Source organism: Lepidothrix coronata, unplaced genomic scaffold (genome assembly GCF_001604755.1).
Source record: "Lepidothrix coronata isolate B3197 unplaced genomic scaffold, Lepidothrix_coronata-1.0 Scaffold180, whole genome shotgun sequence".
Lineage (NCBI taxonomy): Eukaryota > Metazoa > Chordata > Aves > Passeriformes > Pipridae > Lepidothrix > Lepidothrix coronata.
Genome location: NW_016690360.1, coordinates 2356970 through 2382110, shown reverse-complemented (window position 1 = coordinate 2382110; position 25141 = coordinate 2356970). Strand labels below are relative to the sequence as shown.

At 44.2% G+C, this 25141-nt stretch overlaps 1 protein-coding gene and 1 long non-coding RNA gene across 2 annotated transcripts in view; both read left to right on the top strand.

The window, feature by feature from the left end:
• LOC108504954 overlaps positions 1-2706 on the top strand; it is a 15252-nt gene extending 12546 nt beyond the window's left edge. Inside the window, exons 2-3 of the long non-coding RNA XR_001877326.1 lie at positions 548-552; positions 2695-2706. This is a non-coding gene — a long non-coding RNA (uncharacterized LOC108504954). The remainder of the gene's footprint in view (positions 1-547; positions 553-2694) is intronic.
• A 5193-nt stretch (positions 2707-7899) lies between these two features.
• Positions 7900-25141, top strand: part of RLF (rearranged L-myc fusion) — a 51502-nt gene continuing 34260 nt past the window's right edge. Inside the window, exons 1-3 of the mRNA XM_017830520.1 lie at positions 7900-8052; positions 13214-13368; positions 20332-20413. Of these exons, the coding sequence (XP_017686009.1) occupies positions 7900-8052; positions 13214-13368; positions 20332-20413 (390 nt within the window). The remainder of the gene's footprint in view (positions 8053-13213; positions 13369-20331; positions 20414-25141) is intronic.

Sequence of the window (25141 nt, the reverse complement as noted above, 5' to 3'; positions counted from 1 at the left end):
CCAGTTGGGATTAGCACTACCTCAGTGGAAGTTATGAAGACTGTGTCCCTGTTGGATAGGTCCAGCCCAGCGCTGGTTGATGTGGGGGGCACAAATTGCCAGCCTGTTCCCCTGTGTCGCATGTGTTTGCTGTATGGGGGCGTGCGACAGCGCCCCTTGCCTCCAGTTTTTTGGCACCCTCCTTGCTTTTGGGTGCTTGCAGGGTGCCACTGCTAGGGGTTTCTGAGGGCAATCCCTTTGGAAGTGATCGGGGCCCCACAAATGTAGCAACCATTTCTGGGTCTGGCCCCCTCCTGTGTTCTTAATTGAGCACTCAGTGCTACTGCCAGTAAATCAGTTTGGTGTGTCAAGGAACCAACCCCCTGGCAGGCACGAATCAGTTCTGAAATGCTACAAGTTTCCCTTTTAGGAAGGGTTTGCAGAACTCTTTTACAATCAACGTTAGCATTTTCGAAAGCCAGTTGTCTGTTAAGTATTTCCCTGGCTTCCTCATTTTCAATCTGCCTATCTAGAGCAGATTGCAGCCGATCTAGGAATTGTGTGTAAGGTTCTGTTGGGCCCTGCATTATCTTTGTGAATGACAAGTTTGTGTCTTTATCTGATGTGGGTAGTTTTCTCATTGCCCGCATTGCATGTTTTGCTATGACTTCATATATTTCTCTATTGTACCCAGTTTGTGCATCTATGGAGCGGTAGTTTCCTTCTCCTGTGAGCTGGTGTGTTGTTACCCCTGCTTGTGGGTCATTAGCATAAGCGGAGCAGATTTCTCTAAAATCGTTCAGCCATACATTATACTGTGTGTTAGTGAGGCTTATTTTCAACAGGGTTCTCCAGTCATGTGGCATGAAAATGTATGTGGAGCTCAGTGTTTCTAAAAATGCAAGTGTGTTAGGGGAAGATACACCAGTTTCTCTTATCAGCTGTCTCAGCTCTTTGGTTAGTTCATGTGGCAAGGGCTGAAACCTGTGGGTTTGGCGCGGACCGATAATTACTGGACATGCATGTAACACTTGTAAATCCCCAATTCGCAATGCCTCCTCTCTGCACAAACCCCATCTATCAATCGATCCCTCTCCGTATGTTGCTTCGTCCCCTCCCAGCAGAGCTATCCCGAAATCTCCCTCCTCATCCCCCCATTCCTCCCATCCCTCCCCCCCTGCAGCTCCGGTGAAAGCGGCTGTCTGTGGGTGGGTGGTGGTGGTGGGTGAAGGGGACAGCACGGGGGCGGGGAAGGACGGGTCGGTGTCCGTTCTGCGTGGCGAGCGAGATGGCGGTGCCCACCCCTGGGCATGTGTTCGGCCTTCATCTGCGGAATGGGTTGGCAAGTAAGCTGGGCTAGCCCCCTCATTGCCGTTACGGTCCCATTCCCGCCGACCCGTGTCCCTTGGGCTCCCGGTTCCCTTCCCCATAGTGGAATCGTGAACGGCTCCACCCCCTCCCCCCGCCGGGCTTTGTGTGTTTAAACTGTGGCGCGTAAAAGTTGGGCTGCTGCTAGCAGCGTGAGCGGGGGTGTGTGTTTTTGTTGTTTTTTGGTGTGCTCTGCTTAATGCAGACATTATAGCCTGCCAGGCTGGGTAAGCATTGTTCGCTTGGGGGTCTCCCCCCTGAGCTTTGAGTTTTATAAGGTTCCCTATTTTGTCCCAAATGTGGATGTGGAAGGCTTCAACCAGAGGCAGTTCTGGTACAGCTATCTTAATGAACCGTACCAATTCTGTTAATTCAGCCCTTGTAACCTGTATGTAATAAGGCTTCAGCAGTGTAGCTAATGCGTCTGTGTCTTGTGAGAGCTCGGTGGGGAAGAAGTTTCCCATGTTACCTTTGAGTCTCGGTGCTGCTAGCGTGCGCTGCTGAAGAGGATCTGTCTGTTTGCTGATTTGTGTCGGTTCTCTGTCGGCTGGGCTTGCGATGCTGGGCTGTGGCGTCCCAGCGTCGGTGGCTGGTGTCCTGGTGCAGGCTGCAAGCGGCGGGCGCAGGGCAGCGGCGGGCATGGGGCAGCTGTAGCGACGGGCGCGGGGCGGCAGAAGCGGCGGGCGGTAGAAGCGGCGGGCAAGCGGCTGCAGACGGATCGGTGTGTGCGTGGGCTTCAGCGACGAACGGCAGCGGCGGCGCTGGCGTCGTCGTCTCAGTCACGTGGCAGCGAGTGCCGGTCGGGCGCGGGCTCGGGTCCGGCTCCGTCTACGGCGAGCACGGCGTCCACCGCGGTGGCGGCGGGGCGCGGGGCGGGATCCGCGCGGGCGGCTTGGTGGGCGGTGGCGGCAACAGCGGCTCCGGGGTTCCCGCAAATCGCTGGGCGGTGCGGGGGTCAGGCGCGTTGTAGCAGGAAGGCGCGGCACGGCGCCTTCGGTAAGGTCCCGGCGCGGTCTGAATGCGGCGCGGGGGTTTTTGCGGCAGTGCTTTTAAGCACGCCGCAGGGCCGGCAGCAGCGGCGAGCAGGCGGGGAGCCGCGGCAGTTTCTGCTGGACAGAAACTGAAAGGGGGCTCCGCGGGGGTCCGGTGGTGGCTGGAGATTTTAAGAGGCAGCAGCGGCAAAGCCGCTTCTCGCACGTGGTCCGGCTGCAGCAGTCGGCAGCGGCAAAGCCGTTTTTACCAGATGGCCGACACGTGGGGACCAACGGCTTTCCCTGGCAGTCTTAAGGTGCTCCGTGGCTCGGGTCTCCGAGCTGCAGACACGCTGCCGTTAGGGAGCAGTCCTAGCTGTGCAGGGTGCCTTCAAGCTGGACTCACCGCTTTTGATGTTGCGTTGGACCCTCTCCACCCTGTGCGGTTGCTGCTTGACCTCTCGGTTTCTTCTTAACTTCTTTCTCCTCTTCTTATATCGTGCACTTTTCTAATATTTTTGGAGCTTGCTAAACTAACTTTCCGTTTGTCAGACGCCATCGAGACAACGGATTTACTGACGTCAAGGTTTTTTGCGGTAAAAGTTCCCGTCTCCAAAAAATTGAGATGATAACGGAACTACCGGCTGATTTCCTGATTCAGGATAAATATCTGGCTTAATATAAGCTAAAAGAGTCCGTGCTCGAGCGCCATGTGTAACGGCGGGGTCCTTGTCTAACAAGGAATAAATCGGCTCCTCGTGGGTGGTGTGAACAAAGAGGCTTTATTTCAAAATTCGCGCTTCTTTTATCCCTACATACCATGTGACTTCTTCAGCCAATAGAGTTACATATGATGGCACATGTTCTTTTGGCCACACTGCCCTGGCACATCTCTCGTGCCTTCAGACACGCCTCCCACATGAGTCGTGAGATATTTTTGGAATCCTTGGTGGCCCATTAGCAGACATGACCCCTCAGGCTGGGTGTGGAGGTGCTGGTGACTCCCCAGAGGGGAGTCATCACACCTGAGTTATTGGTGTGAGGATAGGAACATCCTCCTATCTCACAGGCTTCTTAACACCCAGCTTATAGCCTGAGGGGTCAGGTGTGCTCTGGGCAGCTGCTGCAAATGGTCTATTGTTAACAGTTCCTGGGAAATGACGTAGAGGGTGTAGAATACACAGTTTGGGTTACACCCACACAGTGATGAACTGGTCCCAGCTGCTCTAACTAGGACAACTGTACAGACAGCTGATGAGCCCACAGACTGTGAACTGATCCCGCAGAACATCCTGGTGCCAAGAGGTTTTTTAAAGACTGTAGTTCAACAATGCCCATATCTTTCTCAATACCCCCAACTAATGGATATGTTCTTAAAACTGGTTTGTCACCAGTACTATCAACAACAAAAAGACAACAGAATTATTTTGGCCCAGTCTGATTCTAGGCCTCTTAGAAAAAATTAACCATGAATGTTTGCTTCCATTATCTTTCATCCTTTGTGTAGGCTGGTCACACAAGAGAAGAGCTGGGCTGCCAGCCCCAGGTGTAGCAGTAGAATGCAGCAGGAGAGATGTTGGGAAGGGGGGCTGTGAGGAACGGAAGAATTCAGGTGAACAGCAAACCCCAGGTATCCTTCATGGAAGCAGTCACACCCTGATTAGAGGATCTGGGGGGACCCGACAGGGAGCCATCAGTCACTGCTCAGGGATGGGTTGGGCATTGGTCAGAGGGTGGTGAGCAATTTTATTTTGCATCACTTGTTTCTCTTGGGTTCATTCCCTAAGCCTTCTTTTCTCAAGACTGAACAAACCCAGGTGTTGCAGCCTTTCCTCATACAGCAGCTTCCCAGCCCTTGGATCCTCTTTGTGGCACTTCCCTGGACCCCCTCCAGCCTGTCCGGTTCCCTTTTGGGTAGTGGGGATCAAAACTGCAGAGTATTCCAGGTGTGGCCTGACAAGCGCTGAATAGAGTGGGACAATGACTTCTCTCTCTGTTGGTGATGCCCTTGTTGATGCAGCCCAGCATCCCACTGGCTCTCAGTTGTGGCAGCACACTGGTCACTCACACTGAGCTTAGTGTCCACCCCCAGGGCCCCTTCCACAGAGCTGCTCTCCAGCCTGTGCTACACTCCTGGATTATGTTTGCCCAGGTGCAAGACTTCCCATTTGTCTTTGCTGAAGTTCATATGGTTCCTGTGAACTCACTCTTCCAGCCTATCCAGGTCTTCCTGCAGGGTGGCTCTCCCTTCCAAATTGTCCTCTTCCCCACTCTGGCATCATCAGAGAAAACTTGGTCCCATCATCTAGATTGCTCACAAAGATATTAAACAACATTGGTCCCAGTATGGATCCTGGGGGTTACCACCTCTGACAGCTCCCAGTTTGGAAAGGAGCTGGTTCCCAGCCCAAGCCAGTCCACGGACGGACGGACGGTACATTCCAAGGTGTCAACTGCCATAGCCTTTCCTGCAATGTCCAATCGTTGCCTCCAGGTGTCCTCGCAGCCCCCTTCCGAACATCTCTCCTGCCGCATTTTTCCGTCCATGTGCCCAGGGCAGGGCCCTGCTGGGCGAGGGAGCGCAGCTGAGCCCCTTCCTCTGGTTCTGACCCAGTCCTAGCCCCTGCCCCTGCCCCAGCCCCTATCCCTGCTACCGTTCAGCAGGAAGCGGGACCCAGCCTGGGCAGAGGACAGGAGGTTAAAAGGCACTAGAGAGGAGGAGTGGAAAAGAGGCCTTTTTACAAGGATCTGTCCTCCTCTCTCCTTTCCAAATAGCTGCTGAAAGAAAGATGAGGCTCAAAGCCACAGATACTGGCTCCCAGCTCAGCTCCTCACTGCAGCTGCTCCCTGTGATATCTGTGCTGCAGGATCACACAGTTGGCTGCTTTCCCTCAGAGCCTGGGGGTGGTGGGTAGGGGAGCTGCTGGAATGTGGAGGGCCTGGCAGCAGGCGACGGTTGCCTACCATTAACAGAGTCTGATGTGCTTGGTCAAGTGTGCCTGGCAGACTGCTGGGGTCCCCTCCTCAGCACTGTGTGAGAGAGAAGACGAGGACTAATGTTACCCATTGGTCTGTTGAAAATCTTTGTAACGAATAGCAATTAGTCTTGCTGATGCTGACTCTTCCGATCTCAAGAGTCAGAAATAGTTAACAATTTGCTCAGGGAGTTACAGGTGAAACAAGGTCCCGATTAATTGTTGCAAAATGTAAAATATGCAAAAACTTTCTTAAGAAAGGATGTTCTTTGGTCTTTGTAACTTTCAAACGTAATCAACAAGAAGGGAAATTTAATTCATGAAACAGATAGCAGCTAACAAGCAAGCTCTGAGTGATGTCCATGAGTTAGAAAAACAAATTAAAGTTTAGGGCGTTACATACTTCAGTGATTTCAGACCTGTGGGGGGAGGCAATGCAGAATTTATGGGCCACAAGGACATTTGGCTGGACTCCCCAGATAAGGAAGAAATTAATAAAACCAACTCAGTAATTGTGCTGAAATCAGCTCCAAGTGGGTAAAAAGTAATTCTGACAGGAGGAAACTATGACCACCGACTCACAGACCACCAACCCAAGAAACCCACTGACCCAAAAAAGAGAGAAACTGAGCATGTCAACTAATTAGCATAAAAAGCAAGAGAATTATTAACCAATAGAAGATAGAATACTAATTAATAAGAGAACTATGTAACTTGCAGCCAGTGAACTCTAAAACCTTTGTCTGCTAAAATGTATAAATAGTTAAAAGTTTTGATAATTGGGTGCGCATGTTAGGAGGTGCTATTCCCCCATGCTCCACCCAGCGCCGAAATAAAGTAATGCCTGCTTTCTAATACTGAAATTACAGTGTTAGAGTTTGTCCTCAGGGCTAGCACAAGCCAGCCTGCCCTACCAGCTGGTATGATGTCCAAGTTGTTCTTTGTTGGCTTTGTGGATCTACCATGAGGACACCTCTAATAGCAAAGATGGAACAAGTTTTTCTGCACCCTACTCCACTGTGTGGTCGTCCTCACAGTTAAAAAGTTTTTCCTTGTATCCAAGGCCCCATATAATGTCTTGTTCAAGGAGGGGACTTTCCTAGATTTTGGAAAAGGGGATGGGTCCAATCTGGAGGAGGAACAAGAGCCCTCCCCAGAAGATTCTCATATTTACAGGCTTCTGTTCACCCTATCATGAAACCCAGACTGGTATTGGAAACATCCTCTCCCAACAAGAAAACTACTGAACCATTTAACTTGTAGGAGAACAATGGGGATGTGCAAAAGCTCAGGGGCAGATCTGTGGCCTGGGAGTTCCAGGCTCTTGTTTTATATCTCTTCTCTCCTTCCCAGGACATCTCTTAAGGCCCCCTTTCGCTTTAAATCTGCAAGAGGATAGTTTTGCTATTCCTAACTCACCTCTTATTTTTCACCCATCTCTCTGGATGTTAAGTACTCCACTTGCTCCGTACCACAAAGCTATGGGTTGAAATCATACAACATGCATGCAGCTAGGGAAGGCTTCCCAGATGATTCCATTCAATTCACCCCAGGTCTTCCTGACTTTGCCATTCCTCTCCTTTTCTCATTTGCCTTGCAGACTGAGGTGGAAAAACCCAGGTAATTTATCACATTGACATAGATGTGCTTAGACTGTTCATGCCCAATCAGGCAGAGTATGAAAAGGAAAAAGAGAGATTCTCATCTCATTGGAGGATAGAAACCCCAATTGCATGCTCGCAAACAAGCCAGGGGCCTCCCCGACCTAAATTCTCAAACCAAAAAAGGAACTACCACACCTCTGAGCTGCCCAGCCTAGAATGAAAGGAAAATGCCTTGTTTGCTTGTCACTTTTTTCCTGCAGAAAGCATATGTCATTCCTAAGACATATGAAGGCAGGCAAAATGCCTCTCAGTAGATTTCTGACCAGGGTGTGACGGGCAACTGCACACCACTTCAGCCTCTACTTCTGTGTGGCCTTCAGGAATTCCCTTTACAGTCAGATGGGGTAAAAGCAAGCCTGATGAGCACTGATGACTTCCTGCGAGGTTTCACAATCTCTGCTGCTCGTCCTGCCCATTTTTTTACCCCAGCAGGTCAACTTGTCACCCAGAGGGCTCAGGACAACTCACTGCAGAGCTTCCTGACCCATGGGCCCAGCATCTCGTGTCACTAGTCATGCTGCAAGCTCTTGGTAAAAGCTATTTACCATTCTCCCCGTTCTCGTGTCTGGGCACCAGCCCCCTCTGGGGCTGTCCTCGAGTCACGAATGTTCTGCTTTCAACATTGTGTTGTTAAACTGGAGATTAAAATAACGGCAATCTAAGTTAAGCAGTTGAATCTGGACAGTGCGCACTCTCCCCTGTCTCTGTCACCTCACAGGTGCCTCGCCCCTCCCGGGCCGTTACCGCCGCCCCTCGGGGCTCGCGCGCTCCCGGCGCGTCACGTGGCGCAGCTCGCGGGGGCGCGCCCGCTCCTAGCCCCAGAGCGCGATTCGCGCGGAGAGCGACACGTCACGTGCGCGTGTCACGTGACATCGTCCCGGGCCGATGAGGTCATGCCGCGGTCACGTGAGTGGTGCCTACGCGCAGTGGGGCCGGGTGCGGATGGCGGACGCGGAGGCCGAGGCGGCGGCGCGGCCCGAGGTGCCGCGGGTGGTGCCGGCGCTCCGCGCCCGCCTTTGGCAGTTGCAGGCGGAGCTGCGCGAGCAGGAGGTGTCGGAGGCCTCGTCCCGGGCCTACTGCCGGGGCTTCTGCCAGGTAGGGGCCGAGCGGGGCGGGCCGCGGCCTGGGCTGCAGGCCGGGTGCGGCCGGCGGGGATGCGGCCGGGGCAGGCCCGGAGGTCCCGTCCCGGGGACTCCACTCGCTCCTCTGGAGCTTGCGTAGCGCAGGGCTCGCGACACCGTGCGGGGCTGCTGAACGGGGCCGTGCACGCCCTGCCGAGGGCCCCCCGTGGGCCGCCAACCCGGGGCCTTTGGGCTTTGGCAGCGCTTCGGGCCGGGACATGCGGTGGCCCTCGACATGCGGTGGCCCTCGGGAGGATCTTTGGGGCGGGCGGGCCGCACCGCATTTTCTCGGTGTGGTCTTGGCTCGGTTCCGAGACCTCCGCTTGTCTGTGCTTCCCTTGCCTCGGGATCAAATCTCTGCGTTCCGCCTTGGTTAAAATCTGCCGTCGGGTAAGCAGTGCTTGCTGGTGAGGGCCTGCTGTTACCTTAAATCACTGAACGAGCTGTGGTTCGGGGGTCTTGTATAAATACTTGCTTAATGCAACACAGACTAAGGTCAACATTTTCTGAATCGAGGCCTTAACTTCCTGTGGAAGAGATGAACTTGATTAAAGCCACACTGATGGAGATAATTTATTCTTAAATAAGTTAGTGGTTAATTAATTTTTGCTTCCTCTACATCATCATTTACTGTGAGCTCTAGGTTGAAAAATTGTTGTTAGGTTGCTAGGTTGGAGAGTTGTCCCTGTTGAGTCTGAAGAGACTGTGCGTTTTAAAGTAAAAAATAAAAAGCTTGTTTTCTGAGCTAGTATAATGACACCTCAGCAGATAAAGTCACAGTATTTGACTGGAGAATGGCAAAATCAGAGAAAAACGTCTACTGGTGTGTTACAGATTATGTAGAAGTGATGTTACCCTTCACAGTCTTCCATTTTGCATCCACAGGTTGTGTGCTTTGCCATACCATTCTAGGAGGATGTTTATTGAAACATCACTTATTGAAACAACAGAATAAGTGCATTTATTAGGTTTCAAAACTCTTGCTTCTCAAACTGCAGGGTGCTGCTGTATACTGCTGTATGTGTCCCAAGTTCAGCATACAGTGAAGATGTGTGACCTTGCACTGACACAGAGCCCAGTACAATGTGTGTGACTCTTTCCATGTTTCAGGTTTTGCTGAAATTGTTCCCAGTGTTGTTTATTGTATCAGAACATTGACATAAATACTAAGCTAACACTTAGGAGTGGTCGTCAGGATGATCAGTGTTTGTACATGTCCAGTTGCCCAGATTAATTTGGTACAGAAGAAGCTTTGGAGGTACTTGATTGGTAGAGTTTGGTGAAAGACAGTTCTATTACCTAAAAAAAAGGCAAACAAAAAAATACAACCCTAAACCCTGTCCCACAAAAAACATAGCCCTCTAGGTCCTTGTGCTGCTGTTGTAGTCTCATTTAGAACACTATGATAGCACAGATAAAAATGAAAAAGATTGTTATTGGTTTGCCATCAGTCTTGGAGCGTGGGTTGTCATGCCCATACACCAGGAGATACTGTGGGAAACGTGGAACTGCTGGTCTGTCCTTCAGCAACTTCAACAGAGGATGAATTTGTGATGTCATTGTGCATTTAGACTACTGTGAGTAGAATGTAATTTTACATCTTGGTTTCTCCTTCTGACTGGGAATGTTTGTGACAATTTAATAATTTCAGTCTGCCCCTAAGTGAAATTTAGAAGGCTCAGCTTAGTTTTATGTTTATGACTTAGAGACTACCACTGATACCTTCTCATAAGCCTATTAAGCTACAGCAGAATGTGCCTAGAGAGAAGCTGAATTTAGCTGGGCTTAAATTTGGTTTTGGAAAGTAGATGACATAAGGGGAGCTGAAATGTTTTAGGTTTCCCGTCCTGTGAGTACAGCTGAGGAAGGGGCCTGACGGTGCTCAGTTTTGCTGTGAAAATTACCATGGCTGTCAGACACAGAAAACTGTGAACCAAATCAGTAACTTTTCTATGCTTTGAGCTATATGGATGCTCATTTACTACATATAAACTTGTGCTGCTCTGTGCAGCTTTCCAGTAGCTTTTCCTGGGAATGATGATGGATGACACAATTTCCTTGAAGATCCCTATTTTTGAGCAGGGGAGTAGGACTACTGTCCACAGTAACACAACAAAGAAACTTTCAAAGCCTATATAATGGGTTGACTCAGCACCTTTATGTTGTATAGGCATATATGCTTTGCACATTCACCTTGGGAAGAACACATCTGTTGGTGAGCTCAGTATGTACCCAAACAGCCAGCTTAGAACGACTAGGAGGGTGTTTGAGGCTGTGCAATCACAGATATGAAGAACATTTATCAGTGAAGCAGAGGTTGTAGGACATTAAAACATGGCATCTGCTGTTGGCTTTCTGAAGTTTTTAAAGGTGGTGCATTGAAGACTGTTGATTGCAACTGGATATGCTTAAGAAGAGAAGGAAGTGTTTTTCTTAAACAGAGGCTTAAAGCTGTAATAGCAGGTCAGGAAAATTGGAGATCTTCATCTTTAAATTCGGTCTGAGCAAAAAAATGATGCTTCTGAGGAAATGCAGCAAAGCAGGTGCACCAGCATTTGTGGAACATGAGAATCTGTGCAGTGCTGAGGGCCTAGGCTGGTCTGTAGGTTACGTATTAGGTAGATGTGGTCTCTGCACTTCTCACCCCAGTTTTCAATCAGATGTGTTATTGGAGTCAAAGAGGAGGACAGGATGAAGTGTGATGAAGTGTAAATGGGCATGTGTTAACTAGACTTTAAATATTTGAATACTCTCTTCAGGCAACTGGACTGTAAGGTAGTAATTGCCTCTAAATTATTGCTTGACTATTCCTTAAACATGTAGATTATCTAATTCTGACATGTTAATAATTTTTCAATTATATATTTTATATAGACTGCCAGGAGAAATCTGTAGTAGGTGATTAAACTAATGTTGCTTCTGAAAGAGCAGAAGAGCTTTGAAGAGCCTCTGTAATACAAATACTGCATTTGGCTTGTCAGTATGCTAATGGCAGTATTTTCAAAACTACAGATCCTTGAAGTTCAAGCTATTAATAAGTCTGTGGCCTTGAATCTGTGTTGTACACTGAAACCATTGTTTATGTATTTAGGGAGAAGTTTCTCATAAATAGTTACTCAGTGAATTGCTAATGTTAGCTTTAAGACTTGAGCAAGGGTGCAATGTTTTCTAGTACATTTATTTAATCTTAGGAAATATTCTGCAGTGTTTTATCTTTTACACAGACCAAGTAGTTTATGATCAAAGTGTCTGTCAAGATGATTGAGCACTGAATTTGACTTTTTAAATAGATTGGTTTTAATGGATGTACTTTTAGGTAAGTGCAGACACTTGTAAGTTTGATCTTTTCCTGTAGTTGCTATAATGGTAGTGTTACTGCTGGGTTTACCAAACAGCTGATTTATGATAGTCATCAGTTGAGCATCTCTGGGGAATTAAAGCTTGACAGCCTTTGAATGTCATATAATTCTATAAAGCCATATATGATTTGAGTTATATTATCAAATCCTTCATTAGTCTGTTAGATAAGCATGATGACTGGTATTACTAGTCATTCGCTTCTGCACTAATTATCTTTGTGCTGTGTTTAAGGAAAATCTTCCTTTCCCCCACCCTCCTTACGTCTTTATTAATATTGTGTGGGGTTTTTGGAAAGTTTGTGGCTTCCATTCACCCAGGAGTTATATTACCTAATTCTTGGAGAACAATCCACAAAACATATTGATTTTTACTGATTCTTAGATGGTATTTTTAATAGATTTTTTTTTCTTAAATATAACACATGATTGTGCTGGCCTAGTGGATGTCTGCATTGTTTTTAGGCTAAGACTAGTATTGTATAGTTAGATTACTGGCATAACACCAGATAGGCTATAAAATAGTGTCTAACTGGCCACTTATTTTTTGCTGTGCTGGAAGGTAGGTTTTGTCTTAGAAGTTTCTAGCCGTTATAATGACTGCACTTGGTTTTATTAAGCTCATAGTAGGGCTTGTTCAGTAATGTCCTTCATCCAGTCACCATCTGATATGATCATGTTTTTGTTTAAGGTGTTAAAATAAATTTGTTGTATCAGAGTCTCAGCTTGAAGTGATTTGAAAACTGATATGACCATCACCCTCCTCTTAGGACAATTTAGCTTGTATTGGACTGTAGGGCGGATCACTCTGAACTTTTTTCCCATGCAGTCTTGTCCCTAAGGGTTCCAAAAAGCACAGTCTCTTTCATTCATTATTTCTTATTATCTTTGCAGATGGCCTTAATCAAGATTAGTACCTTTTTTGGTCTAGGGAGGGTACCACATGGGAAGAGGGTAAGAACAGGAGCATCACTGCTCTGGAGGTGTAAGGGAAGGGCTGTTATTTGTGAAGCAAGCTGTCAGTAGAGCTGAGGTGTCCTCAGCTCAGTGCCATACTTGTTCTCAAATAGTACTTCATAGCCTGTCAGAGCATAGCATGGTAGTGGAGGTAAGTTTTTAAAAAGTTGGGAGATACTTCTGTAGTCACTGTGCTGATGTGATTTCTCTTAAACTGGCTAGATTTTACATTGCTGCTTCGGTACTGTGCCTGGATAATGTGGGATTGTTATGGTCAAGGAGTAAAATTTAGGGTAATTTTACCTTTGAAAAATGACTGTGTAATGGTCTGGGGTTTGTATCTCCTTCTGATGGCTTCATGTTTGCCGTGTGAGTAATGTATGTATCTTTAAAATACTACATCTGGAGTAATGTTCTTAATCTTGAGCTTCTTCCTATTTTTCTGTATTCGCACTGGTAATGAAGATTCTAGTGTTAATTATGTGTTTCTGTCTCCATAGTAGTTGTACAAAAGGAGCTGAGTGCAGAACTTCTCCCTCAGTTTTTAACTTAACAGTTCACATTTCTGCCAGTTGCATCTAGCTTTCTCCCCAGTAGAAACTTTGATAACTTTATCAAAATAATAAAATAAATAAAAATATATTTGAAAAAAGGGGGAACTTCAGTTGAGGTGAAAAGCTGCCACTTTAAATTCTCCTTCAGGGTAAAAATTCTCACTTCCAGAATTCTTCCACTGTATGTGTTTGATATTGCATATTGATATTTGTTTTTTAAACAAAAGTGTGCTATGAGAACTTCTAATGATAACTCATTTTCTTTCAGACACTACTCCAGTATGCTGGCAGTCGAGGTGCATCAGAACATATTTTACCTTTTTTGGAAGTGTATCGAATCTCCATCCAAAGCTTTGCTAATGCAAGACCTTACTTGACTACAGAATGTGAAGATGTTCTTTTGGTACTTGGCAGGCTAGTGCTGTAAGTTTTGGTATATTAATTTATTCTTTTTTAAAAGAACCGTAGTTTATAAATTAAAGGGCAAGTTGCTGAAATAAGTTTAAAGTTGAAATAAGTTTAAGTTTAATGCTTGATTTGACAACTGTGCTTGTGATTTATTATCTAGTAAATGTTTTTAGTACATTTTTTATCATACCACAAAATGTACTTGAGCATTTAATTAATTAACATGAACAAGTTCTAAGGCTTTGTTCTTCCATATTTTAATGATCACATAGGTATTAGGAAGGCTCTGTTCTTTCTTAGAACGTTCTGAAAGTTACTATTTTCTGTAGAAAAAGCTTAATGTAGTGCTTATTAATTAGAAGTTTTAATATTAGACCTTCATGCATGGATTAATAAATATGTATCCTTTGCAATTTCTTATGTCCAGTCCCCTTTAGCACAGGGGCATTCTGAACGTGTCCGTTGCTGAAAAGGACAAGCTGGTTTGTGTTCATGGCAGTCTGGGTTGTGCTGTAGGATAGCAAAGCAGATTATAGGACTTCAACCTGAGCTCTTTGACAAATGTGGGTAGACAGGACTTAAAGTACAGGAGTTCCTGGAACAGAATAGAGAACCATTTTGCAGTCCATCAGCTGAGTTTGGATAACTTGTAGTTCCTCAAAGTATGTTTTAAGTGCAAAGCAAATGTTTGTAATTGAAGAGTTTAGCCTGAGAGCTTCCACATGCACTGGACTATAATCAGTTACTACCTGAGAAGGATAAGACTACATGCTGATCATTGTGACGTGCTGGTCATTCGTTGCTAGTAAGGTTTCATTCGAGGAGAGAGGACGAAGATCTAGAACTCTGAATATGAAGATCATCACAGAAAATAAAAGCGATTCTGTGACAGTTTTTCAGTGAGCTGTTTTTTCTGTTATCAGCCTCTTGCTTGCTTTGTGGTCTGAACTCAAGTATTCTTTTCAAGAAGGATTTTTGCAGTGAACTCCTTGGTCAGATGCTTTATTTATAATGGACTAACTTGCAATATAAATCAACAACTCGGAACCAGAAAGCTCCATATGATGCCTTGAATTTTTTTTTATTTTTTTTTTTTTTAGTTATGAGAAATATGTGAACTGTGAGTGGTTTGGGGTTTTTTTAAACCTTCTGTCAAGAAGGGGAAAACATGTGAAATCTGGAAAAGTGTATCTTAATGTCTTAATATGAAAACTTAGGACTTTAACTGCTGAATCATTTACCTGGTACATAATACACGTATTTTTGGCAAAATATCTATATTGCTTTTGCAGACTGTCCCTTTATGGATAGAGTATTCTTGTCTTCATCATACTGTTGTTAATTAGCTTGTGTATTCTGTTTTCTTCTCATATCACTTTAAAAGTTTGTCTTTTAGTATATGTGCAGGTCATCTGTACCTGGGCTACCTTTTATATATTTTACCACTGTTACTTTGGGGTATAAATCCCAATTCTGTATAAAAATTACTTTTCTCTTGTTTAGAAAGATTGGAATATTCTGCTTCTGTTTATATGGTTTCTTTCAGCTTTCAGTGTGAGGACTTTGTTTGCTGTTACTTGTATATTCAGAAAACCTTGTGGAGGAGGACAGTAGAGAGACTGACTCGCTGGAATCTCCCCTATTCTTGTGATGATTACATTTGAAAGGAATCTAAAGAATGAGAAATACAAGGAGTGAGGTTGAAGATAGGGTGAGGTAAATGGCTTCTCTAAATTAACTCTCACATGTTTTTCTTTTCCATAAGAGTTTCCAAGGGAGGGACAGAGAAGTTAAACAGGGAATTAAACATAAAAATTAAGTTCCATGAGAGAAGACGACTGGTTAGGGACATAAAGCATACTGTTTCCGTGTAACTGTGGTTTTGGGGGAGACAGTTGGGTTATGCAGCAGCTGTTGTACACACTTGTGCATTTCAGACTTGAACCTTGATGAGAAATGAAACAAGCAAGCTTCCTGATTTAAAGGAGAAGTGCTCTACTTCCTATTGAACTCCTCCTTCCCTTCCAACATACTTCCTGGAGAAGAGGGAAAGAACTTCCTGCTTCTGACATCCTTCTCAGCAGTGTGAGCCAGTAACAGCAAAACTCAGTATACTGTGACTTTCCCTGCTGCCTGCCCAGGTCCATTGTGCATTCACAGTACATCTGATGTGATGTAAGGACAGTACCCCCCACAGGAAACATGATGCTGATGCAGTGTGAGACCTTGTTGGTCCACTGTCTAACCTTAGGAAAAAAAGGGGAAGTTGCTCTTGTAGATTACAGATTTGACAAATGATTAGGGTGAGGGGATGGGGACAGGAATATTTTTCTTGAGCGTGACTGGGAAGGTAGCTGACTATCGTCATGAGTCTCAGGAGGCTCTTGAAGCTGATTGTTCACTCAAGGTTCTGTGCTTTATTTCTGAGGATGCTATTTGAGGATCAAGGTGTCATTCATGTTACCATCAGTGTGAAAATTTTCCTTCCATCTGAAAATGCTTTATATGGTTCCGAGGTTAATAGATTCAAGCTAAAAGCATAGAAAGAATTGTTCATAATTCACAATGTATTTGCCAGTAGCTAAGATTTGACTGCTTTCTACTTTCTCCTGTGTGCTGTGATGGCACTGAATTGAAAGGGAGTTTACCATTTCCACAACTTTGAGAAGCTGCTTATATGCTTTTTCAACCATATAAAGGGAAAAGAGATCTGAATGTCATCTGATTCAAGTAGCAAAATTGGATTGAAACAATAAGACCAGTCTGCCTCAAGCTTGCAGCTCTATCTCACCTACTGGTCCTATCTATGGAGTCTAACAGATGTCGCTTCTGGGAAGAGTGTGCTTGCTTACTACAGCACCTCTGTGAGCAAGCACATGTGACAATTAGCTGTTTGTCTGTCTAACAAAGTAGTTCTCAATCTGATAAACTGCTGCAGTTTGATTCAGTAGCTTGCATTTACTACTCTGCTGTTTATCATTGAGCTAATTCAACTCTTAACAAACATAGGATAATTCCTGGCAATAAGTGAACTATTCCTGTTGATCATCCAAGATATAATTAGTCATCTTTGTGATTCTAAGAAGATTAGGATAGAAAAGGTGTTCTAATACAATCTAAAGATGAACACAGTTCTAAAGGCTTTTAAGAATTAATTAAAAAAATTTCTGGGAATGAGGTATAAAGTGATTACAGAAAAATTTTATGCAAATAATATGCAAATAATTTCTGCCTAGAGTTATTTCTTCTAAAGTAAAGAAATTCAAATCTGGGAGATCTTTTCCTGAAAGATATTTTCAAGTTGAGTGTTTAAGATGAATAATTTTTTTTTTAATAATTTTAATAATTTAAACATTCAAGCCCCCATTACAATTTATTTGCAAAAATTGAAATTAAAGTTTGGAATTCAGTTTTGTATAGGTAGGCATTGTGGTGGTACTGATCATGGCCAGACTTCGCGAACGAAGATTTGGGGAGGGCTCTATCCACGTTTGTTACAAGCGCACTGGTGGCTGAAAAGGCCAATACGAGACAAGCACATCCGGCTGCAAAAGGCACAGCAGAAAGACTCCATAGATGGTATATTCTGCAGGGTACGATTCTTTCTGCGTTGTCTTTTCTCCTCGAGAGAGATCCTACGTGCATTCTCAAAGGCATCAGCAGCGTTATAGATGGTGTGTCTCCAGGCCTCCCGATTGGAGGCCAGAGTAGATCAGTTACGTTGGTCAATATGGCCAAGGCTGAGATGTTGTTTCAGGGAGTCCTTGTATCTTCTCTTCGGGGCTCCTCTCATGCGGCAGCAGGTGGCAAGTTCACCATAGAGCAAGATCTTAGGGAGGCGGTGGTTGGTCCTTCATCTTTGAGACATGCCCTGCCCAGCTCAGCTGTGTTCTCAGCAACATGGCCTCAATACTTGTGACTGCTGCTTGTTCTAGAACAGAAGTATTAGTCACATAATCTGACCAGTGGATGTTTAGGATTGTGCGGAGACAGCGTTGATGGAAGCGTTCTAGGAGTCGCAGGTGGTGGCAGTAGATGACCCATGATTCAGATCCATATAAGAGAGTAGACAGCACAATGGCTCTGTAAACACTGATCTTTGTACTTTTCTTCAAGCGTTTATTTCGCCAAACTCTTTTATGAAGCACTGTATGCCTTTGCCAACCTGTTGTCTATCTCTCTGTCATCTTTTCACTGTCCAAGTAGCAACTTAACAGTTAAGTATAGAAGACTGATGAGTAAACACTGGCTTTATAATTTTGTTTAAGTCTGTTATTTTATATAACCAATATCATATATATGAAAAACTAATATTCTAGAAAAAGTAATTCCAGGAATTAAGAGAGTGGAAGTAGGTGGGATTGGTTGACCAAGTTTGAAAGTGAGGTGTGCATCAAAAGACTTTTCACAAACACATTGACTGTGAAGTTTGCAAATGTTGTACTGGGTGTAAAAAAATCTTTGTATGACTTGCATGAAAACTGGACACATACCTAGTGATTTTCTTAGTTTGTTTTTTTTTTTGTTTTGTTTTAGTTCGAAGTTTTTAATGTTAAAATAGAGTTCATGTGCTTTGAGACTTTGTAAAGTTGGTTTTGATAGTGAATTAGCTTGTATTACCACGCTTGAGTACTAGGCAAAAGAAAGTTCTGATTATTTTATTAAATTGAGACCTATGACAGTTGGAATATCTGGTGATCCTCTTACCAGCTTTTTCATCAGCATAGTAATGCCTGAGATTTTTGTGAATAAGGGGGGAATGACAGTGATGAAGGCTGTGTATTTTCTGCCAGTCTAATAAGTGTTTAGAGCTTTTGCAGGTCTAAACTTCTATTTATAGGAAAAGGATTGGGCAGTGAATTCAAACTTCTGAGATGTGAAAAGGATGGCCAGATGTTCAGTATTTGTCCATTTGGTGTTGTTTGTGTGTGTGTGTGTGTGTGTGTGTGTGTGTGTGTGTGTATATGTCTGCTGAATCTGGCTGAAAACTGATAAGGCATAGTGTTTGGCAGGTGATTAGTCAATGGATCTATCAGGTCAGAAGGAAGAAGGAAAGTCATTCTTTTTGGGTACTAAGCAGCTTTGAAATTCGTGTTTGCTTTATGGCCATCTGTTCTACTTCCCCAAGCTCAGCTCTTCTATCTATGGTAAGATTGAATGTGTTACCTTGTCATTCTTCTATTTAATACTTGGGAAAGGAGATTTTAAAGAAAAAGTAGCATGAGTTGGAACTATCTAATAGTGTAGGTGTAGCTTATCGCAGTAATTTGGTGCATTTGTTATGTGTGGAGTCTTAGACCAGTTTTCTTTCCTTATATTTTATGATTTATGAAAATACTTTTGCTGTGTGCAAATCATGTGAATCTCTAGACAGAGTGTCATAGTTAACACTTCTGGTTGGATTGGGTGTCCTGGTAGCAGAGAAAAGGGGTGGAGTTTTTAGCGCTGTGTGGGTGTGACCACGGTGCTTATTCGATACCACCCACGCCATCGCTGGGGACGTGGTTTCGCAGGAAAAGCCGAGCGCCGGAAATCGGAAGTTTGCCATCTTGCCTCGCTCGACAGAGCGGAGTGGACTGTGGCGGCGACCTTGTTCCCTTCTGCTGCCCGCTGGCTCTCCCTCCGGTTTTCCCTCCCTAGCGCGACTACGGAACTGTGGTGCTGAAATGGACAGCTCCGAGGCGTGGCTGAACCAGGAGGGCTGGGTGGTGCAGGGTCAGCATCCCTGCAGAGACGTTTTGCCCCCAACACACACAGCGGAGCGGAGAGTTGAAGGCAAGGAGTGTAGGCAGTTTCGGAGAACTGAGCTCAGCCAGTGGCTGCGTGATCCCTGTTTGGACGAACTAACTTCCAGGGCTTGTTTGTCCCTGCTTTGTGTTGGTTTTGGGCTGGGGGCGAGGGGGAAACGTTAAGCTACGGGAGCTCTCTTGCCCTGTTGTTTTTGTTCCCCGAATACCATGTGCTGCAGCAGTCGCCGTATTGCCTTCCTTTGGAGACCACGTGGGCGGGCGCTGCCTTCGGGAAGTGGTTTTTTTTGTTCCCGGTGGTGAATACCCTTTTGTGTGTAAAACACCTTCTCTTCTGTATACTTTTGCTGTTCGTACTGCTGTTGCTATTGTGCTTTTTAGTAAATTGTTATTTCAACTAATTTCTTGTCCCTTTTTTACTGAAAAGTGTGGGGGAAGGGGAGTGCCTTATTTGGAGTTTAATTTCCCTGCTGGTTTTAAAACCAGCACATGAGGACAAATTGTTCTGTGCAGCAGTAGGGTTTTAGGTAATCCACATGTCCCATACAAGGTTAGATTAGTCCCTGTTTGAGAAAAATATAGACAACAGTCCTACCATGGCTGGTTGCAGTTCATGCCATAGGTGTTAGAATACTCCCCCAGTTGGTATCGAAGGCTCTATAAGGAGTCTGTTTCTGTGCTGATGGTCTTCTTGACATAACTTGTCAGTCTGGTTTTTTTATGATACTATTAGGCTTCTGTTATCCAGATCCATTTCTGTGTTGGTGCATGTGTCTTCTTTCAAACTGTTCTTTAGTTTTATTTTCTTACATAGATCAGTGTGGAAATGTTAAGTTAAATGAAGCTGGATTTCATTCTCTCTCTAGGCCAAGAGACCATACTGGAGTCCATTGAGTCTTATTCAGAATGGTTATTATGTTTTCTTTGAGAGGAAAGAGTAGAAATTCTGTGATGCTCTGTTCCTGAGCCATACTGAAGAGGCTATCTTGTATAAGAGTAGCTATAATCTTAAATTAGCAAGATTGTGCATAGTAAAAAAGAGCTCTCTTTCCATATGAAGAATCATGCCTGATTCTCAGGCTGTTTCTGGCCTATTAATTGATTTGCGCAGTCAAAGGTGTTTGTATTACTATCGTTTCTTATCTGAATGCTAAGTAATATGTGCTAAGTGTTATTTAATGTAACAAGAGAATGTTCAAGTAGCTTGTTTACTTGCCTTTTGCTTTTCCAGGAGTTGTTTTGAGCTACTGCTTTCAATTCCTGAAAGTGAATTGCCACATGAGGTGTGGTTAGGATTCCATCAGTCCATTCAGGTAAGTGTTCTGAATTAATTTTTTGCATTTACATATTAAAAAAAAAATCTGCTGTTCTGTTTCTTCTCTTCTACCTTTCTCCTGAATTCCACCTGTCCTGCATTACTGTTACCTAGGTAGCAGGAATTTCTGAACAAAAGACTAACTGCCGCTACAGTATTGGGAGCCTTAGGACCAACAGCAGGTTTATAACTATAGTCAATGGCAACTGCAAGAGGACCATAGCAAATCTTGATCTAGTGGTTTATGTGAGAGAAGGACTAAGTGACTGAGTTAGATGGAGTGATGTAACAGCTCTGAAGCGTTACTTTGAAGATAACAAAAGAGCTTTTGTAGAAGTCTAAGAGGCAAGTTAGTGTCTGTGCCTGATTTGAGAGGGATGGAAATAGTTGGACAGGTCTGTAGTCCAGGTGGTTCCTAGAAGTGTTTCTTCTGAGGTGTTGCTGAAACAAGCTCATACTACTATGTTTCTACACTCAAATCAAGATGACTGCTGTAGACTGTGTAGAGATGTTTTCAGGGTTTTAGTCTGGAGGTAGTACCTAGCTGTCTGCAAGAACTCGTGTTCCTCATGGAGCTTAAAGACAGGAGTGGTATTGCTGTCTTCATATTGATAGACCCTTCCAGGACCAGGGACTGCTCTGTTGCTGCTGTGTTATGGCTTTAACTGTGACTGGTGAAGTTGGAAGCTAATACCAGTTATAAGTTACTGAAGTGAAGACTTTGGCAGGAAGTAGGTGGAAGTGAATTTAGACCTTGCAGCTGTCCTTGTACTTATCATAAGATCTTATACCCTTAAGACTGGGGATTTCCTTAGTCCCTGAGGCTTGGTTGCTGCTGCAGTAGCTCTGAAGATGCAGGTTCTGAAGGAGCTTCTACTTTTCTTTCACCTGCAATCAAGGAAATAGCAGGTGTGGAAACTCTTCAGTAGACTGGAAATTAATAAACCTGTCACTTTAAACTGAGAGGAGCATTTTGGTAGAGCCACCCAGGCATGGTGTGGGTACCTTTTTATAGATAGGTTTCCCTGTCCTGAAGTTAGGTTTCTCACTTTCTGTGCAAATTATTTCTCATGTGCAGTCAGTTTTTTCAGACCTTTCTGGAAAGGGGTAAGAGGCTTTGGGGATCTTGGACGGTCTTGATCCCTCCCCTGCAATCCCTCCCCACTTCTTGGCCTCATTCCTGCGCTTGTGTGTTGTGCTTATCTCCAGGAACTAGAGCAAGGATGTTTGTCCCAGAAAAGTGCTACCCTACCTCTGCATGGCCCCTTCTCCAGCCACATCTTGTTCTTTCTCAAGGTGTTATTACCACAAATCCTTGGTTGAATCCATAGCATCCAGCTACTGGTATTGGAGACATACACATGAGCCCCTTATCTTCTGGGATTCTACAAAGGGTGACTCAAGCCCAGATCTCTCACATCAACCTTTAGAACTAAGGCCACTGCCAGATGTAGTAATATCTACTTGATTTTCGTAGTGACCTTTTGAAGCTATGACTTCCAAGTTTAGCACTCACTTAATGTCCCTATAGTTCAGATAGTTAGCTGATTAAACATGGTGTTCTGAAACCTTGCTGAAGAGATTTGTGGACTTTTACAAAGAGGTGCTTCTAATGAAATTTTGAAGTAGCACTCTGGCGGAAATAAGAGAATGAGAACATTTGTACTCTGTCCTGAATATAATAGGAACTCACTTGTCATCAGAGAAGGAATACGCAGTCATACAGAGAGCAAGAGAAACCTTCAGACGTGAATCACTCATAGGCTGTCTCGTAGGTTTAAAGTCTGTGACCATGTTAATGTGCAAATCTTCAGGCAAATCCAGTAGCAAGGCACTGCAAAATTATGTTAGTACTTGCCCCAGACCAATGGATGTAAATGTGCAAAATGCTTTCCTAACAAAAGGGACAAATGTGGCTTCTGAGGACTATAACTCCTAATGTGGAACAGAGGTATTTTTCAGATCTGCCTGCAGTAATTGTTGCTCTGTAACGATCTACACAGATTATGAGAGTTGGTGAAACTTCAAATAACTTTTCATTCCAGGAGTGTGAAAGGTAAGGGCTTGCATTTCGAAGCAGCAAGGTGTGGGGACTGTCCTAGACCTGAAAGTGGAGTGTCACTGATGTCCAGCTTAATATACAAAATACTATCAAAAGCTCTATTTGGTGTCCTGAAGCTGTTTGTTCTGTTATCCTAAATAACAGCAGTTATGTCCTGCAGCCCCATGAGTCCAGTTTTCCTTATCTCTAATCAAGACCAGAGGAAGCCTGTGCAAAATGAAAACAAGATGTGAGATTATATGGCAGGAGTCTTAGCATAGATTTATACAGTGGCAGCGAGCAAAAGGATGCAGATGCAGCTGGGGAAATGCTATAAAATATGATTGAAAAGATTGGGGCAGAATTAAAACAGGGCTCTTGATACAAGTAAACTCAGTTGATCTGGGGGAGGAACTCAGTGGAGAGATACTGTGGGAATGGATATAGTCTGGTCGGTTGAGGAAGATGAAACTACACATTCAAAGATGACCTTAGTGAGAAGAGAGATATATCATTGTGATTACTGAATATGGATTGGGGCACAGGGTTCCCTTCAAGCCTTACAAAAAAGCATGAATGCTTTCTTTAGAAAAGTTGTGATTTGAGGCTGATCATAAGCCAAAAACTTTTGTGATATTGTAGGAGGTGCTGATTGCTTTAAATTGCCAGGATTGGAAAATCTTGGTGTCTTCAATCACCTGTTCCAAGGATTGTCTTCTGAACATTGTCCATAGGCTCTTACTGTATTATCCTGTCCTGACTTCATCTGGAATGAAATATTTTATGTCCTGGGCCTGTTTATGGTGGTGTCCTAGCTTAATGAGATCTATGTTCTTAAATGTTGCATTAGATTTATTCAGAGATTTTTTAATGTATTCAAAATAGATTTTCACAAATATTCCTATTAATATTAGCCTTTTATTCTTCAGTAGGTCCAGTAAAGTTCAGGTAAGCATCTATAAAGGAAGTGTACTGGCAGTAGTTAGTTACTTATGTATGTTGGTGAATTTCATATTTGGTATTTTGGTATTGATACCCTGAATCTCAAACACAGTGCTGACTCAGCAAATCAGTTTACTTCTATAATAAGCCCCTTCTTTCTCACCTTCTAAGGTTCTTTCAGCCCTAAAATGTGAATGATCCTTATAATTGGACCGGGCTCTGCTGGCTCTGTACTGTGTCCTGAAGCCCTCGGATTAGGGAAGAGATGCTGTTGGGAAGACATTGTCTGTGTTCGATGTCTGGATCACAGAATGTCATAATCTGAGGGACAGTAGTCTTTTCAGTAGTGGTACCTGACCCATGTCCAAGTTGTATGAATTTTTCTTTTTTTTTTGTCAGCTACATCATTCTGGTGGTGGTGGCAGATAAGTGGGCTGCTCTGGCTGTTTCTGAGGCAGTGGCTTCTAGCTCATCAGTACTTTGATTGATAGTTCCACCCTTCCCCAAGGTATAACACCTGTACTGGATGCCTTTACAGAGCTCAGTAAAGCTCATTGAGTTCAGTCTTCTAGGTGAAGTTTGAATGCATAGGCTCTTAAATGCTGATGGTTTTTTCGGACTTAGTCTTTACCCTGATCTACTCTTGAGACTGGTGGAGGTTAATGCTCTAACGTTAGTGTGAGGGAGGAGAATGCATAGTGGCAACCTGTTGTATTGAAAAGACTTAATTCTGTGTGCCATGTAGTTGGGAAAGGCCAAAAGTAGGGGTTGTCAGAATGAGCTTCCATTGATTTTGTAGGTAAGATCCAGTATCCCTTCTACCTGCACACCTGTAACTGTTTTTTTAATCCTCCAGATCTGAGGATAAAATAATATACATAGACATCGTATAGGATCATAACTGGCACTTATGGAAATTGGACTGTGGTTAGATATTTCATGGATATAGGTTTAGATCAGCTTGTTATTTTCCACTGACATTTTTAAAGCTGTCCTGAGGCTACACTTGAGCATCTTTTGGCAGCAGCACGGACTTAAGCGCTAAGTGTATCATTTGCCTGCCTGATTCTATTGGCATGCCATTTAGCTCAGTGTGAAGTGGGGAATTGATAATGCTTTAATTTTATCAAAACAAAACAAAAAACCCCACTCCTCCCCTGAGGCTGGTGAGTTTGGTTTACTGATCCAGCTTGCACAGGAAGCAAAGACTTGAGAGGAGGAACAGCTGTGTGAGTGTAAGGATTGCTTAAGTGATGTTCTCAAATGGTATGGTTAAACACAGCCTGAGACCTTAATGTGTTGTAGCTCATGTGTCAGTCTCTCAGTGCTGTTAGCTAACAGCAGTTTGAGCTCTGGTCAAGAACATGTAATTCAGGGTCCAGCTGTGACCTCCTGTCATGGTTTGAGATAGCCCCAAAATCTAATTCCCTAGTCCTATCCCCCTGTCACATCTCAATTCAATGTGAGATGGGTTTTTTTCCAGACAAAACACACCAGACTCCAAATGGGGGAAAGGGAATATATTACAATGACTGTACAAATAAATATTATAATACATTATACACACGATCACAACTATCTCTACCATGACATATGTATTTACAATGATCAGATCTCTTCTCCCCTCCAAATAAAAGTCCAGGAGGGAAGAAGGACAGATCCCTTCCAGTCTCTAAGCAGAAGTATCTTCTACAGCAGCAGTCATCTGTCCTCTCCACATGCAGCAGCTGATAGCTGGATTTC